Here is a 13,532-nt window from a genome sequence, read left to right as displayed (position 1 = left end):
GATAATGATAACAATGTATACATATGTATTAGTTTGATAAGAGGAAATTTGGTATAAATTTTAAATGGTGAAAAAAGGGGAAAAAGTAAGTAACTTAGTCAAACTATTGTTAAATAAATGATTGATAATGATAATAATGTAATAATTTGTATTGATATGATAAAATGGATATAAATTGTAAACAATGATTAAGAAAAGAGGTTTAAAAATTTTGTTATTAAACATAATTTTTTATTTTGAATGTGTTATAAAGATATAATGTGGCTGGATGATATTGAAAATAGATAAAGGAATGCCATTATGTGGTTTAGTTTTAAATTTTGGAATGTTTGTATAAAGGGACATTAAAACAACTATAGTCATATGAAGGATGAGGTATGATAATAGCAATATATATAAATATATTTGATGTAAAATATATAACGATATGAATCATAGGTGATGACTGTGGAAGGGATGCACAAAAGTTCTTTGTAACCAATTGACACACTTTCTACAATTTGTAATGGAAGATGATTTTAAGGTGTTTGTGTTTATTTTTTTAAAAAAAGAGATCATTTGTTGGGCTTACAAATGACCCTCTCTGCAAGTATATTTCAACTTCGGCAAATCCCAGGATCAGTTCAAGGGTCCTCCACCGTAAACTCTCCCGAAGGCTCACACTTGGCTCTCAGTGTTACCATACAAGCACCAGGTGAAGATCACAGGATCTTGAAGAGACACAGCTTCAATTTATTGCTTTTTGTCATTGTCCCCCGGTCTCAAGACAATGGAATAATTGTTACTTCCCAAAACAAATGTGCCCAATGCTACCTGGAGGGCTCCCATACTTTTGCAAAAACAATCCAAACACCCACGAAGAATAGATGCCACTTTTCCCAGAAGAGTCCGAATCAAAACAAAGTGCCCCTTCTCATCTCTTCCCACCCATCTCTCGTCCCCTCTCTCTCCCTGGGAACTTTGTGGGGGGAGCGGAAGGACCATCAAGGGGACCCTGACAACACCTTCCTGGGGAGAGGACGAAGCAGCCTCGCTGCCTGAGCCCAGGCGCTGCTAACTTGGAAGGAATGGCTTTTACATTTGCACTCTGTGTCTCCTGAGATGTCTTGTGGAGAGGTAGGCAAGCCCCTCATCCTTAGCTATGCGGCTTCTTCCCCCACTCTTTCTTCTCTGCTTTAGCCCAGCCCAGCCCTCCATCTCCTTCTGAGGAGGGACGCCACGTTCAAAGGGGATGAGAGGATCAGGACAAATCAGCAAAAAACAGATCCTTCCATCAGTGGTGAAATTCATTTTTTTTACTACCAGTTCTGTGGGCGTGGCTTGGTGGGCGTGGCAGGGAAAGGATACTGCAAATTCTCCATTCCCACCCCACTCCAGGGGAAGGATATTGCAAAATCCCCATTCCCTTCCCACTCCAAGGAAAGGATATTGAAAAATCTCCATTCCCACCCTACTCTTAGAGGATGCAGCACTCTGATTTACCTTACACACCAGCTAAGGGGACGGTGGGCTGCAGCTGTTGCTAGATATTGTCAGTCCCCGCATGCTCACCACCAACTATGCGTATGAGCAACGGAGGATGGGGCACTTTGCCAGGGTGGGGACAGTTCCTCATCATCTCCAGTACCATGTTTTCCCAAAAATAAGCCCTAATACTTATTTTGGAGCCCCCCAAAATATACAACCAGGTCTTATTTGGGGGTTAACACAATACCTTCCCCAAGGGATATTTTAGACAAAATATTTCCTGACTTTTGTCCACCCACATATGTGCATACTTCATCTTCATACTGACAGCTTTAGCTTAGTCTCACAAAATAAAGTTTAATATGGAAATAAGTAGGACATAAAATTAATAAGTAAAATAAAGAGTTAATGAACTGATATTTTTAAAAAAGTTTAAGAAGCAAAATAGGTATGTAGAGAGACTATTGATCTGATATATTTTTTTATCAGATGGGTGCAACAGGCAATCATTTTAGGTGTTGTGGTACACTTCTTGCAGAAAGTAGATCTAGCCAGAATTATCTCATTCCCCAACCAAGACATGTTTCTAATGTACTTGCAACTGCAAGTTCCAAAGGTTTCACCTAGTAACTACAAGTATAATTCAAGATGTCTTTCTAATTTAAAAGAAACCGTTCTGTGGTCTATGTGAGATATCTTTAGCCCATAAATGAAAAATCCATCAAGATAGTCCACTGACAAAAATCTTGACTAAACAATGTAGATTCATGTTTTAATCAAATTTAATGTTTGATTTCTGCAGAAAACATGGAAGCTAGGAAGGTTGAAAATAAATTATCATCTATATGTGAATAATGTTTCTCTTAGAAAAGGATAGAACACAAGGATAATGAGTTATCGGTAAGAAGCGGTATATAAGTCCACTGCTATGAGTTGTTTACTCATTTTCAAATACTGATTTTTTCATCTCACTGAGTGCTAACAGCACTATTGAAGTTTAACCATTTCATCAGTTTATTGCAGATGAGTAGACTGCATACTGCATAAAAGCATACTGTTGTGGGAAACATCAGAACGTTTTAGAAATTGAGAAAAGTATTTAAGTATCACTGGAATGGCATGCTTGCATTCTTGGATTATGGGATGAACTAGAAATATATATTTTCAAATGCTAATAATTATAATTTTCTGTGTATGTAATACATGGGTTATCTAAATTTCAGAATGATTTGGTTTGTGTTTATATTGTCAATGTTTACCAGTAGAAATGCTGGTACAATAAATTAACGTCGTGTAGTAGTTCAGATTTGACAAGGAACCTTCCCATTGTACCTGTTGACAATTTTTAAAAAGCTGCATCCTTATTGATCTCATATGGTGGCCACTTGCACCATCATAGGAACTGAAATGTTTAAAGTAGGACTTGAGCACCTATACATGTTTCAAATATTTTTTTTCATCTTCAAATTTATTTTGATGCACAATCACAAAATGTATTCTGATTCTTTAGAAAATCAAAAGTAAGTGACTGGATACTGTCCATAAAGATTTTAACTTGGCTAATGAATGATGCTAGGAAAGGTAGTTTTGTGAGATGGTTTAAATTATCATCCAAATTGAAATGGTTGAACTTTGATTGTGTGCTGATATGTTATTGTTTGGTTAATCATGTACTCTGCTACTTTTAATTGATTCTACATTACTAGTTTCTAAAAGGCATCTAATGAGAGAAATAATTGTCCAGCTACTAAGGTGGAATGGGGGTGGATCTGCTTGGATTAAATGAAGGTAATTGAAACTAGCACAGAGTGGTTTAACTGTGTCACTCAAAAGTTAGCAGAGTTTTCCAAGTAGGCACTGATTCTTCAAACAAGTCTATGTTTGTGATAACATTCTAATTCAAGAGCTATGAATATTTGCCAGAAGTACTCAGGTATTCTCTAAATTTTGGTATGCCCATGTATGTATAGGAGTAAAAAGTCTCTTGCAACGTTCTTTAAGAGCCATACTGTAATGCTGGGCCCCTTCTAGTACCACTTGTATGTTAGATTTGAACAAAACTAACTTTTTCTTGAAGTCAAAGAGAAGGCTGCACAGAGCAAATATGTAAGCAATTATTTTTTCAGTGGCGTCAAGGGATACAGACCATTGTTAATGAATTACAGCAAGTCACCTTAGTTCTTTGAATGGTTTTACAATCCCTGTAGTTGCCTATGTTCACCTTGCCATAATGGAATTAATTTGTTCTGTTTTACTACTTTTTACTACTAATTCATTACTTAATTGTCCAGCAGTTTCAGTCTCTGAAGTAAAAAGGATTCATCAACTGAAACCTCAGGCAGTGATTATAAGTAGCAGAATTAATTATGTTGATTATCCTGCGTGTCTTTATGCATATTTTAACAAAACTGCCATTTCCTTAGCAACTGAAATATAATGATTGTTACTCTCTTTTAAAAAAATATCAAGGGATAAACTAATATACTCTTAGTTCTTGAATAAAATTAAGAAGTTATATGTCAGGTCTGCCATCTTCAGCTCCTTTGCTTTGCTGGCATCTTGCCATAAAATCCAAAGGATTGGGGAGGCAATTGGGGAAGTAAAGGTCAAGCATGGGAATAGATAGGAAAAGGTGGCTGGGGGGAGACAAGCTGTCAGGAACCAGGTATAAATCCAGAATAAAGTGGCTGCCAAGGACACACAGTCTGAGAACAAAATGCGAAAGTACATTGAGAGGCACCAAACTTCAAAGCCCAAAACATCAAAACCAAATAGTATTGGACACTGATGGACTGGTGAAGGGGGGAGGGCCAGGAAAAGGTGAAAATTGCAACCTTTGCATGACAATACTCAGTTTCAGCTTTACTTTAACTATCATCACTTAACTTTAGCAAAAAAAACCTTTTACTTCAAAGAAATGGAGTCGAGGGTTTTTCTTTCCTAAATGTCCAAATTGAGACAGACCTGACATTATGTGAAGTACATATATTTGGAAAAGTTCAGGATTGAGTGAATCAGACAAATACTTACAGAGGAAGAAAGCTGGATTCAGAATTTGTGATCTATTGTCAAACAGTGATTTATGTTGCAAATATGGGAAATTTATGACCAAGCCTAAGATTTCATTTGATGAAGCATTTGTTTTGACTCAATCTCAAAATAAATTCTATAGGAAAAGTGTAAATCCTCATCACTTGGTAGGTTATTCCTCCTACTCATTTTTAAGTTACATGAAAATGCAAATCATTTTCAACAGTTTTATCTGCAAAATCAATGTTCTAATCTGGTACAGAAATAATTTAAACTACATATTAACACCTTTTAATTTTTATATGCGTTACCTACATAAGCCACAGAATCAGAATTGAAAGAGGCTGTTTAACCTATTAATGCCAACTCAGTGCAAAAATCAGAATAAATCAAAATAATTTATTTCCCTTCAACCAGAGCCCAGCATTTGCCTGTGCAAATGGTTCCGCTATAGAACTGTCCTTGCAGTTAAAAAGGGTTAAAAAAATCTAACAGGCATTTCCCTTCCTGTAAACCAAATATGTTATTCCATATACCCTGGAACAAGAGAGAATGGGTTCTGATCGTCTTTAGTATTTCTGGTATTTGAAAAGTGCAGTCATATCCACTATGACCGTGATGGCGAGCCTATAGCATGTGTGCCACAGCTGGCATGCAGAGCCCTCTTTGCAGGCACATGAGCTGTCGCTCCAGCTCAGCTCCACCGTGCATACACGCATGCCTCCTGCCAGCCAACTGATTTCTGGGTCTCTGCCAAAATTTCCAGGTCTCTTGCATTCGCAGGGGACTGGGCGCATGTGAGAGATGCCCATGCATGCATGGGAGAATGGGCAATGCAGGCATGCGCGGGGGTGGGGGTCATGCGTGGGGAACGGGAGAGTGTGGGGGGGTGTGGCACCCCCCGGGGCTGTGTTTGGTCCCAGGAGGCTGCAGGGAGGCCTACTAGGCCCAAAATGGGGTGTGGGGGGATCGTGCACGCATGCGGGGACGATTGTGGGGGGGTCGCATGAGCATGTGCAGGGAGGCAGGGCACAACAGGTCATGCACGCATTGCCATATAGGTGTGGGCGCGCGCTTTCGGCACACACGACAACAAAAATGTTAGCCATGACTGCACTATCATATACCTGTGCATTTAACTTTTGTTTCCTACATGAAGAAAGGTACCCTTGTCTCTCTTAAATTTAATTGCTCATCTAGTGAAACAATTTTCACTTCATGTAGATATTGGTACTTTAAGAAAAGTGCTGGTATAAAGGGTTCCCACCAGAGTTCAGCTATTACTGAGCTGTGACAGGGCTGAAGGGAGTCTTCAGGCAGTACATTTTGGATGCAAAACATCCAAATCACTTAAACATTTGAAATACTAGAAGCTTAATTCTAGCCAGGAACTTGCCTATTAACTTACCAACTTAACTATGCCTGATCTACTGCCTTATTCGTTTTCATTGAGCTTCTCTGCAATATTTTTGTGAAAATCAATGACCAGAATTTTGTGTGAAGCTTTATTTTCAGTCTTTCCTTCCTAGTAACTATTGGTTCCTGCCAAGAGGGGAAAGTTGCAAGAAAGGTAACAAGATTGAAATCTTTAAATATATTAAGGGTGCGAACAAGGTTCTAGAAGGCAGTATTTTCAATATTAAGCAAAAATCAAGAACATGGGGGCATAATCTCAAATTGACAGGAGGGAAGTTCAAAAGTAATATTAGAAGTTTATAAGTTGACAGAAAGTGTAGTGGAAGCTTGGAACCAACTTCCAGAAGAGGTAGTGGATCAGTCATCAGCAACTGAGTTGAAACATGTTTGGGATAAACACATGTCCATTATCCAAAATAAAAAATAAAATAAATAATAATAATTAAAATAAACAAACAAATAAATAATAAAACAAAAAACTCAAAGGGCAGACTTGATGGACCACTAGGTCTTTTTCTGCCATTAGTTGTCTATATTTCTATGAAATCTTATGCATTATCACTTACCACCCCCCAAAATTGGCTTCCCTATTCATTTTTCTTAACTTGAAATATAGAATTACAAGAAAGTAAAATAATATGGATCTGCTATGTTATCTTTAATTCCATATAATTGTCTGATTCTTTTCTCCTTCAGCCCTGTTTTTCCAGGACTATTTGAATTTTGTTCTCGATACACTGGAGCTTCCTTGCAAGGAGCAACACAGCTGAATAATAAGGTATAAAGGTGAAGCAGCCTTTTACTGTTTCATACCTTAAGATATTGACTAGAGCATTCTTCTAAATGCTGTTTTCAACTATGCAGTAAAATGGCATTCATAACTTTTTATTGAATTTTATTGAAGTACGGTCGTAACTAAAGTTGAATAAATGCATGAGCCTAAATTAATAATTTGTAAGAATGCATTTTAAACTGTAATTTATGGCTTTCAGTACTCAGAACAATGCACATAAAGGTTTCATTTTTAGAAAGTCCATATTATATAAAACAATTATTTTTGTCAGCTTTTTAGATTAATTTTGATGGAATGATAGTACTTGTGAAATTATAGGGATATGAACTAGTTACATTTTAATTAATTGTGGAAATTTGGGAGAATATTTTTGATAACTTTTGTCAAACTCATCAGATTTCTGTGGCCTGCTATTTTGATTGGGTTTTGATCTATTACTTAGAACCTCAGAATATATTGTGATCATTTTCTGTTCCTCTCTCCAGCCCTTTAATTTGTATTTAGATCTTTCTTGTCCCAACCTGCTTCCTTGACTCAAATAACTGCTTTTTTTAAGCTTTTGCACTTTCAGACAGATGTCAGTTATAAGATCTACCAACTTGTAGAAATAAGATATAAGAAAGCAGAATAGAATGTAATTGTATGTAAGCAAATATATACAGCATATATGTATGTATGTAAAATATTTGTGATTATTTCTTTAATCAATGTACATTTAAGAATAGTTTTTAAATCCTTTTTAATATTTTTTAAATTGTATCCTGATAATTTATGCAAAGGCTTACACAGTGCTTGGCACTGTTGCAAAGGATGACAAGAATAATACTTTAATACATGTGTACACATACCTGAACATGTGGAACTCCTAGTAAAGGCAGAGGTCTGTATCCAATTTGAACAAGGAAGAAGCAATTACTAGAAAAAATGAAGCCCAAGAGGAAGATAGTTGATAGCATGTTATTTACAGGACAAAAAAACCCCAAAAGACTGACCTCACAACCACTAGAGCTGAACAATTTCATAACCTGCCCCTGGAGCAAAATATGCAAACATTGGGAGGATGGTCTCATTCATGTGTTTCAGTAGCTCAGACTTCCCCAAAGGAAAAAACAACAACAACAACACAGGTGTTTGTGATGAGTGACTCACTCTCAGAGCAACAGAATCAGCAATCTGTAGACCAGATAAGATTAAAGGCATGTCAGAGAGGCTAATCAAGCCCATTGAATACTATCCATTTCTACTTTTTCAGTTTGGGATAAATAATAAAACCAAGAACCTAGAAAAAATATCTAACGTTTTCAAGCAACTAGGCAGGAAAGCAAAACAATTTGGGGCATAGGTAATCTTATTTTTTATAATACCTATCAAATCCAATGAGGATTTTAAAAGGGATGGTGCCGTTGACAGAACTTTGGATTCCTGGACCATGGTGTACATTGCCTACAAAAAGCACTTCTAGTAGGAGATAGAGTACAAAGCCTGGAAGAATGTGTTTGGAAAACAATTGGCTCGTCTTATCCGAAGGGCGTTAAAGTATAAATGGAAGGGAAGTGTAACCAATCTTTAAAACTAGACCAAAAGCATAAATCCCAAGACAACAAATAAGACAATGAGGAAGGAGAGGAAAATTACATATAAAACAGCAGACATAGGAAGCAAATGCAGGGTCAGCCATAAAGGACTTAGGTCCTATACACTAATGCTCAAAGTACTGGGAACAAACAGGGAAAACTTGAAATCCCAGTAGATAAGGGTAGGTACGATATTGTTGCTATTACTGAAACTTGATGGATGGAACCCATGATTGGAACATACTGCTAGAAGGATATAAATTGTTCAAAAGAAAGACTCAGTGTTGCACAATATGTAAGTAATTACTATACATCTACAAAAATACATAGTACCAAGGATGAAAGCCTTCCTGGAAGCATTTGGATGAATATTAGATGAAAAAAAAATGATATTGCTGTAGGTTTATATTACAATCTGCCCAACCAAACAGATAAAATAGATGAACTTTTTGCTGATCAGTTAATGAAAGTACCATATTTTTCAGAGTATAAGACGCACCCTTTTCCCTCAAAAAAGGGGGTGAAAATTTGGGTGCGTCTTATATACTGAATACAGCATTTTTTACCTCCCGAAACCCCACTCCCTTCATCAAAATAGCTGTAGGAAACTTTTAAAGAGCTGCTGGAGGCTGGGAAGGACAGAAATGAGCGAAAAACGCCCCATTCTTTGCTCAGTTTTAAACCCCCCAGCCCCAGGAGCTCTCTAAGCTTCCTAAAGGCTATCCATGCCCCCCCCTTTTTTTTTCTTTTTTTTTTACAAAAAACAGGCCCGTTTTTGTGAAAAACAGGTCATTTTTTGCTCATCCGCCACCCCCCCAGGAGCACTCTGCAAGCTCCCTAAAGGCTATTCATGCCTTTTGGGAGATGGGGGGACGGGTTCGTTTTCACGAAAAACAGGCCGTTTTTGGGAGGTTTGCAGAGTGCAAAAACTTTTTTTTTAATTTTCCACTTCAAAACCTTGCTGCGTCTTATACTCCGAAAAATACGGTATATAGAAACACAGTGTTGTACTATTTGGAAACTTTAACTACACTGATAACTGGGAGACAAACCCTGCAGCAAGAAGATTAGACAGTTTCCTGATGTGTCTAGCTGCCATCTTTGTTGAGGCAACCAGAGGGTCACCTATACTTCTTTCGATATAATAAGGAAGTCAGGGAAATGATTGGTCCATTAATGGGGAAGATTGCAAGATAGTGACAAGGCAGCATAGAGAAAGTGGAACTGCATAATTCCTTTATTTCATGCAAAAGGAAGAAAAATGTTCCAGCCTATCAAAAGCAATACCATGGGAGACAGAACAGGAATGCAGGTAAAAATAGCAAAAAAATTAGTAAGAGAACACCTATCCACTTTAGATGAGTTCAAAGCATGAGGACCAGATGGTTTACATCTCAGGGTTGTGAAGTCAGTGGCAGATGTAATCTCAGAACTACTGATCAAAATTTTTCAAAGCTTCTGGAACATAGAATAACAACCAGAAGACTGGAAAAAAACTGGTGTGGTTCCAATTTTCAAAAAAGAAAAAGAAAAAAGTGGAACCAGGAAATTATAGACCAATCAGCTTGACATCAATACTTGGGAAAATCTTGGAAAAGATAATTTAAGCAGCAACTTTGTGAACACCTGGAAATGGGACAATTATTAGAAGCCAACATGGGTTTGTTATTAAAAACAGTTTGTGCCAAGCAAACCTTATTGCCTTTTTGATAAAGTGACTAAATTAGTGTCAGGGTTCCAAGTAACAAACCCAAAGCAATCAAAACACTAAGGCCTAGAGTTTCCTCAAAGCATAATTTTATTAGGAATGTCATATTGGCACAGCTGGTGAAAACTCAACTCTGAAGGACCCAGGGTTGTCCCTACCCAAATCACAACCCAAAGTTCTTCTCTTCAGGTCACAAGTCCATCACATGGTCGAATCAAGTCACAGTCACAACTCCGGCTGGCTTTTGTCTACGCCCTCCAACACCTGGTAAAGCGTCCTTGGCTCCCATGGGAAAGAATGCTATTTTGGCTACACATCCCCCAGATATCTCTATCTACCCCCTCACGTTCCCACAGCTCTACCCAGCGTTACTGTGTTAGCCCTGAAAATCCTTTCAAAATGGCTTCAGGACTGACAATTAGTGGATCAAGGAAATGCTGTGGAGATAGTATACTTAGATTTCAGTGAGGCATTTGACAAAGTAGACAACAGACTACTTATTGGAAAGATACAACAATGAGGGATGGACTGTACTGCCACCAGATGGATTCACAACTGGCTGACTAACTACACTCAATAAGTAGACTTGAAACTACATGTACATGGGGGGAGGCATGCAATGGGTACAACAAGCTTCTATTTTAGGGACAGTGTTCTTCAACTTCTTCATAAATGATCTAGATGTGGGGATAGGTGAGCTTATCAAATGTTCAGAACACCAAGCTGAGAGAAATTATTAACACTTTGGAAGGTAGCTTCAAGATTCAGAAGGGTCTTGATAGACTTGCGCATTCTCTATCCAGCAACATACAGTTCAGTGGTGAGAAAAGTACGGTCCTGAACTTAGACAGGAAAAAACAATGCATAGGCATAGTAGAGGCAGTAGCTGGCTTAAGTACATTAACTGTGAGAAAGATCTAGGTGTCCTAGTGAATCACCACTTAACTATGAGCCAGCGGTATGCTACAACTGCCAAAAAAGCCAATCCAGTCCTAGGCTGCATCAACTGAGGGATAGTATCAAAACCTTGAGAAATCAGTACATTGCTGTATATTATACTTGGAATACAGGTAGTCTTCAATTTACAACCATTCATTTAGTGACTGTTCTAAGTTACAACTGAACTGAAAAATGTGACTTACAATTGTTGCAGTATCCCCACGATCATGGGATCTAAGTTTGGGTGCTTAGCAACTGGCATGTATTTATGACAGTTGCATTGTCTTGGAGTCATGTGATCACCATTTGTAATCTTCCCAGTTGGCTTCTGACAAACAAAGTCAATCGGAGAAACCAGATTTGCTTAGCTACAGTATGTTTCATTTAACAACAGCAGTGAATTGCTTAATAGATGTGACAAAAGGTTGTAAAATGAGGCATATTCACTAAATAGCTGCCTTGCCTAGCAACAGACCTTTTTGGCTCAATTGTGGTCATAAGTCAAGAACTACTCATATTGCTTCCAGTTCTGGTCATCAGAATACAAAAAAGATTCTGAATCCCTACCAAAGGTCTGCACCAAAGAGCAACAAAGATGATATAGGCTCTGGAAACTAAACTACAGGTAGTCCTCGAGATAAGAACCTAACGGAGCCTGCCCATTAGATTCATAAGTAAAAAAAAATCATCAAATGAATCAGTCAATTTTATGACTTTTTAAAATCAAATTCAATAATCGAGTCAAATGGTTCGTTAAATGAACAAAGTATGGACTATTTCCTCTGATTCATTAATTGATTGCTACCATCCTTAACCAAACTGAGGCTTTCCCGCTGGCCACCTATCAGCTGTTTCTGATGCAGCCTTTGGCTAGGGAGATAAATTGCCTCCAAGCAGGCTCGCAGACCTCTCCTTTTGTAGTTGCTTTTAAAAAAAAACATACATTTGCTGCTAGTCAGCTCAAGCTTCTTCAGACAGCTGCCCAGAGGGGGGTGGGCAGTAATTTACAAAACTCTCCGATTGCTGTTGCTTAAAAAAACCCACTTGCCACTAATTAGCTTAAGGTCTCCAGCCAGGTACCCAGAGAGGGATGGGATTTACAGAAATCTCAGCTTGGAACAGTAACAGAGATGGAAGAGATCTTGAGGTCATCTAGTCTAAGCCACTGCACTCACAAGAGCATTTCTGCTAAATGTCTATTCAGTGTCTTCTTAAAAACTTCCAGTGATGGAGCACCCACAACTTCTAGAAACAATTTAAATTCAAAACCTACAAACTACAGTAATATGCACTAATCTCCAGAATAAAAGTAAGGCAACACAATACTATAGAATGTTTAGGTGCTGGCTAGCATTTCTACACAGTTTCAAGGCAAATGCAAAAAATATATGTTTGCAAAGTACTGTACTTACAAACAATAGTTTGCAAAGTATAGTACTTAAAAAGCAGAGCAGTTCCCATAGTGCTTACAAAGAGTACAGTACTATAGAATAATAAAAAAATATTTTAAAATAGAAGCAATTCATTTTAAAATGTTTTTTATTATTCTATAGTACTGTACTCTTTGTAAGCACTATGGGAACTGCTCTGCTTTTAAGTAAGTAAATTTTGTACTAGTTCTCAAGCCCAAACAGCACTAAAAAAACCCAAAAATAAACTCAGCACCGCACCAGCTGCAAAAATCATTGGATATTGTTTGGCCATGTGACCAGGGACAAAAAAAAAACCAAACCCTATCGACTTCAGGGAAATGAATTTTGTAACCTCAAAGAGTCAGAGTTAAAAAATGGCTGGTGTTGCTGCAGCAGTGACTGAATCTAAGTCACATGGTTACAGAGGCCTCTTTGTATGGCAGGATTGCAGTTTTGAATTTCTAACAAGTACCCTTTCTGAATAAACTTGTTCTTGTGAAAATTCTCTAAATGAACATTCATACTTAAGTATTACTTGTATGTGATGAACGCTTAAGGGAACTAGGTATGTCTAGCTTAATAACTGATCAAGAAGAGATTCAACCTAGAAATGAGGAAAAATTTTCTGACAGAGAACAATCAACCAATGGAACAGCTTGCCTTCAGAAGTTGTGGGAGCTTCATCACTAGAGGCTTTCAAGAAGAGATTGGACTGCCATCTGTCAGAAATGGTATAGGGTTTCCTGTCTGGACCGGGGAGGGGGCTGAACTAGATGACCTACAAGGTCCCTTCCTACTCTTGTTATTCTTTTAACAAAGAGGATTAGAGGTGACATGTCAGGTAGTGCTGAGATTCAAATAATTTAACAATCGCTTCACCCAGGGTCAGGTTGGCTATCATGGGAGGTGTGGCCCATCTCTGTCCTCTAGCTCCACTGCACATGTGGGATGAGCCTTCTGCAACAGCCAACCTAACCCTGGGCAAACCGGTTGTTAAATTTCCCCTGCCCCACCCACCCGCTATCAAACTGGATCCTGGGTGCTGCACTGCAATGGAGAAATGGGAAATGGAGCAGCCGGCACAAAAGGAGGAGGAGGAGCAGGGAGAAGAAAGAGGGAAAGCGGCATTCCCTCACACTGGTCGCTCTGTTTCTCATTTCTCCACTGCAGCGCAGCTCTGCACTATGAAACAT

At 38.2% G+C, this 13,532-nt stretch overlaps 1 protein-coding gene across 1 annotated transcript in view; it reads left to right on the top strand.

Annotated features, from left to right (window-relative positions):
- The window catches only part of HDAC3 (histone deacetylase 3), a 38,279-nt gene that overhangs the window by 11,009 nt on the left and 13,738 nt on the right, over window positions 1–13,532 (top strand). Inside the window, exon 4 of the mRNA XM_032219843.1 lies at window positions 6,610–6,691. Coding sequence (XP_032075734.1) covers window positions 6,610–6,691 — 82 coding nt within the window. The remainder of the gene's footprint in view (window positions 1–6,609; window positions 6,692–13,532) is intronic.

The sequence above is a fragment of the Thamnophis elegans genome, chromosome 6, assembly GCF_009769535.1.
Source record: "Thamnophis elegans isolate rThaEle1 chromosome 6, rThaEle1.pri, whole genome shotgun sequence".
NCBI lineage: Eukaryota > Metazoa > Chordata > Lepidosauria > Squamata > Colubridae > Thamnophis > Thamnophis elegans.
This window is presented reverse-complemented; position numbering and strand designations above follow the sequence as displayed.